Source organism: Charadrius vociferus, unplaced genomic scaffold, assembly GCF_000708025.1.
Source record: "Charadrius vociferus isolate BGI_N301 unplaced genomic scaffold, ASM70802v2 scaffold532, whole genome shotgun sequence".
NCBI lineage: Eukaryota > Metazoa > Chordata > Aves > Charadriiformes > Charadriidae > Charadrius > Charadrius vociferus.
The window spans coordinates 733,670-738,117 of record NW_009647271.1 but is presented as its reverse complement, the minus strand read 5'-3'; the positions used below and the strand labels follow the sequence as shown (position 1 = coordinate 738,117).

Genomic DNA, 4,448 nt, shown 5'->3' with positions numbered 1-4,448 from the left:
CCTCCTTCGCCCCAGTGGCGGGGATGGGGCAGGGCGCAGCGGTGACAGGTCCCCACTGTCCCCAGGGGTGGGCAGCCCCGGTGGGATGGTGCAGAGAGGAGCTGAGTGCTGCCTGCCGCCAGCAGCCGGCGGGAACATCAGTAATGAACCTTTTTTCTTTCTATTTTAATTTTTGGCGTTTCTCCGTGCGAGCTCGGAGGTCTCTGTGGCCCCTTAGCACTGGGAGCCAGACCCTGTCCTTACAGTCACCCGGTGACACCCCGGTGCTAGTGGACATCCGCGCTGGCACGGGTGAGGGCAGGCTGGGCTTCGGCAGCGCTGCACGGGAGATTTTTTTACCCCTTTTGGAGAGGCGGATGGTTTTGCGGGGAGGGTGGTCGGTGCTTCCTCGCCTGGGCGGCTGCCGGAGAGTCAGGCGTGGGCGCAGGGGGTCTCTCTCCAGGGACGGTGGGAACCCAAACCCTTTCGGGTGTCCTATCTATCGGTTCGGCTCACGTGTGTGAGTGTGCGCCCATATATGTGCGCTTCTGCACATCGTACCCCTTCCTTGCAACATATACACAGACGTATATATATAGATAGATAAAATGTGCCGGGGGGATGGGAACAGATGTTTCCAGCGGTGCCCAGTGACAGGACAAGAGGGAACGGGCACAAACGTGACCACAGGCAGTTCCATCTCCACCTGAGGAGGGCCTTCTCTGCTGTGAGGGCGGCAGAGCAGTGGCAGAGGAGCTCCAGAGGTCCCTTCCAACCCTGACCATCCCATGACTCTGTGAAAAATAATATATATATAAAAAATATATCATTATATATATTACATATATAGAGATAAAACCAATATATACAATATATATTATATATATTAGAAAAATAATAGTTATATATAAAAATAGTAGATCTTGGGTGCGTGGCTGAGGCAGAGCATCCTCTGCCACCCCTGTGGTGGCTCCCATGAGATGCCTCCAGCCTGGAGGACCAGCACACTGGAGAAGCTCAGCTCTTCTCCCCCTTCCCCAGGGCAGGGAGTAGTTTGTTTTTCCCAGATTTTTTTTTTTTTTTCCAGATTGTTTCCCAAGGTTTCGAGGTTCCCATGTTTTCCCTGAGTCTCTCAGCTATGGTTTTCAGCAGAGCTTGTTTGCTTACATTTAGTGCCTCACCTCGCTGAGTTTCGGGATGAAATTCTTAGTTTAATCAATACGGAGGCAAATAAGGCAATTTGCAGCCCTGGGTTGGAGCTGCGGCCGGTTCGGTTTGTGGCAGGGCTCGGCTGGGGACAGACACCTCCTGCCCTCGCCCCGGGACACGAGGGCTTTGGAGGCTGCGCTGGATGCGGTCCCCAGCTTCGCTCGGGGAGGGGTTCAGATGGGGCACCACCAACTGGGTGAAACCTCCTCCCGTTTAAATCATCCCTGCCCTGGGAAGGGGTTGGGCTCTGCAGCTGTTGGATCCGCTGTGGCAGCAATTAAAATGACTGTGATTGAAATAGAAGAAGTCCCTTCTGTCCCTCGGCGGCGGGTGCGGGACCAGGCGGGATACCCCGGTGATGGGCTCCGCTGCATCCGCAGGTGGAGAAGCGCCTGGAGCTGGTGAAGCAGGTCTCCCACAGCACCCACAAGAAGCTGACGGCATGTCTGCAGGGCCAGCAGGGCGTGGACGCCGACAAGCGCTCGGTGAGGCTGTGGCGGGGCTCAGAGGATGCCGGGCGGGCTGCCGGCGCCGGCGGTGGCGGGGTGGGAAACTCAGCCCCTCTCTCTTTGCAGAAGAAGCTGCCGCTGACGACACTGGCGCAGTGCTTGATGGAGGGATCAGCTGTGCTGGGTGACGACTCCCTGCTGGGGTAAGGGGGGGGTCTCCCTCGGTCCTCTGCCGCTGACGGGATGATGCCACGGCCAGGAATTGCTGCGGTTCCTTCTCTGGGCTGCCGGATAACGGGGGGTGTTTCACAGCGGTGTCGGAGGGGCTGGGATGCTCACGTGAGCTCGGTGGGCCGGGGTTTTCCTTTATTCTTCTCCTCCTTATGGTGGGCTGGGGCCCTTTAGTCGTGCAGTATACGCTGTAAACTATATCTACATCTATATCTGTATCTATATCTATATCTAGAGAGAGATATCTTAAGACAGTCCATACAATTTCAAACTATAATTGATACAATAGCCAGGGAATAAGATTTTCCTAACGCTTCTCGGGCTGCTGCCTTCCCTCCAGCCCTCTGCCAAGGAAGGGCTGTCCCACACCGCTGCCGAGACCCGCAACCCCCAGGGGCTTTGGGTGCCCATCACCGCCCCCCCACACACACACCCAGCCCCCGTGGTACCCAGCCCTGCCGCTGCCTTTGCAGGAAGATGCTGCGGCTGTGCGGGGAGGCGGAGGACAAACTGGCTCAGGAGCTCATCCACTTCGAGCTGCAGGTGGAGAGGGACGTCATCGAGCCCCTCTTCGTGCTGGCCGAGGTGAGCGGTTGGTGGGGACGTCCTCGGGTCCGGGTGTCACCCTGCCGGGGTCTCGCATCCAAAACAAGGCTGGGTTTCATCGCTTCGGCGGCAGATATGGTTCCCACCCCCTGCGAGAGACCTTCCCGCTTTGAGATGTTCGCTAATTGCTTTAATTGGCAGGCAGTATTTGCACGTTCAGCTGGGCTGGCTCTGGGGCGGTGGTCCCTACCGGGCTCCTGCTTTCCCTGCTCTTGCTCGTCTCTGCCTCTCCTGAAGGCAGAGGCGTTAACATTCTTATTTCTGACCCGTTTTTCCAAGCTCCGAACCCATACTGCTGTTGTTTGGGATATTTTCTTTCCCTTCCTTTTCTCCCCTGCTGCCAACTTTGTTTTTCAATTTTACCCAATGCTTTTTTCTTCCCTTTTACGTCTTGCAAAATGTCCCGGGCTCGGTTCTGATTTTATCTTCCCTGGGCAGAGATGGCAAGAGCTTTATCACACTGCTGGTGTTACTGGGATGGGCGAGCAGCGCCGCACCACAGCTTTCTTTTGCCAAATCCCTCGGCAAAGGGTGTCTGTGCCTGGGAGGCTTTCCATTGCCATCCCCAAAACCCCTTTTCCTGCCTTCAGCCGGCTCCCCAGTGCAGGAGGCTGTGATCCCCCAGGGATGCTCCTCTCAGGGATGCGGTGGCATCCGTTGGAGCTGGCGGGGGGTGGCACAGCCCCGGTGGGGACACGGAGGAGGGACGAGCTGTGCCATCTCCCTAATGATGTTTAAATAAGGAGCTGCATCCTTATCTGCCCAGCTTGGAGCAGCCCAGACGCCCAGCGTCGCAGTCAGGTGGGACCTACCCCCGACGCCTCTCCGGGGGTGTTTATCTCCTCCCGTTCCTCTGTGTCGCTGCAGGTGGAAATCCCGAATATCCAAAAACAGAGGAAGCACTTGGCAAAGCTCGTGCTGGACATGGACTCCTCCAGGACGCGGTAGGGAACAGCTTCAAAGCTGCTTTATAAAAAAATAAAAAATCCCAAGGGGTGGGTAGCACCAGGGAGGACACATCCCAGAGCCCCGGTACCGCGGCTCCTCCGGGACAATAAGTCTCGACCGTGTCACCGTGTGTCATGAGGTCAAACTCTGCAACGAGCCAAGATTTCTGCTCTCGTCTGCAGAATCCATGGATCCCTTTTCCTTGCTTGTCCTCTGCGGAAAAGAGTGTTTTTTTTCTGGCACAAACCCTTCTTTTTTCACTCTTTTCCCTATCTTGGTGGGTTCTTACCTGATGGCACAGAGCCAAGTGCTCCTGCTGCTGTAGAGTAGCACTGCAGTGGATGTGGGATGTCCTTTGGGATTGTCCCACGTCCCAGATGCTGCACTGGGACATGGTGGGCTGCGCCTTGGGCTTTCCCTGGGGCTGTTTGCAACCATTTAGGGGTGGCCAAACCCTACACAATGTCACAGCATGCCCCAGGGAGAGGTCTGGGAGGTGTCTGAAGTCCCCAAAGTCATGTCCAGGCTCTCCCATCGCCTGCCTCTCTCCTCCCACCTGGATGGAGCTCGTTCTGCTGAAAGTAATTGCTTAATTAAAGCCCAGTGTGCACAGTTTTGGGGACTGGAGATATTTGGGGTTGGGAGCGGATGCTGCATCCCAGCCTGGGTTAGGACCATCTCCGTGGCGCTCAGCCTTGGGGACAGCGGTGGCTTTGGCCAAGGGGGTTCCCTGGGCTGCTCTCCAAATCTGCCGGGATCTGGTCACCGCTCCGCGTGAGTCCCTGTCCCCCCCTGTGACAGCTTTGCCCTCTCTCCGCAGGTGGCAGCAATCGGTGAAGTCCTCGGGTCTGACCAGCAACCTGCAGCCCTCGGGCGCCAAAGCCGACGCTCTCAGGGAGGAGATGGAGGAGGCGGCCAACAGAGTGGAGATTTGCAGGGTACCCGGGAGACCTGGGGGGATCGCTCCTTGCTGGGGTGGGGGGACCTCGGCATCCCGGGCACAGGAGAAAACCCGCAGCCTCTCCT

At 57.1% G+C, this 4,448-nt stretch overlaps 1 protein-coding gene across 1 annotated transcript in view; it reads left to right on the top strand.

Moving 5' to 3' along the window:
* ARHGAP44 (Rho GTPase activating protein 44) overlaps positions 1-4,448 on the top strand; it is a 16,905-nt gene that overhangs the window by 1,571 nt on the left and 10,886 nt on the right. Inside the window, exons 3-7 of the mRNA XM_009880020.1 lie at positions 1,569-1,673; positions 1,764-1,840; positions 2,342-2,453; positions 3,342-3,418; positions 4,243-4,360. Coding sequence (XP_009878322.1) covers positions 1,569-1,673; positions 1,764-1,840; positions 2,342-2,453; positions 3,342-3,418; positions 4,243-4,360 — 489 coding nt within the window. The remainder of the gene's footprint in view (positions 1-1,568; positions 1,674-1,763; positions 1,841-2,341; positions 2,454-3,341; positions 3,419-4,242; positions 4,361-4,448) is intronic.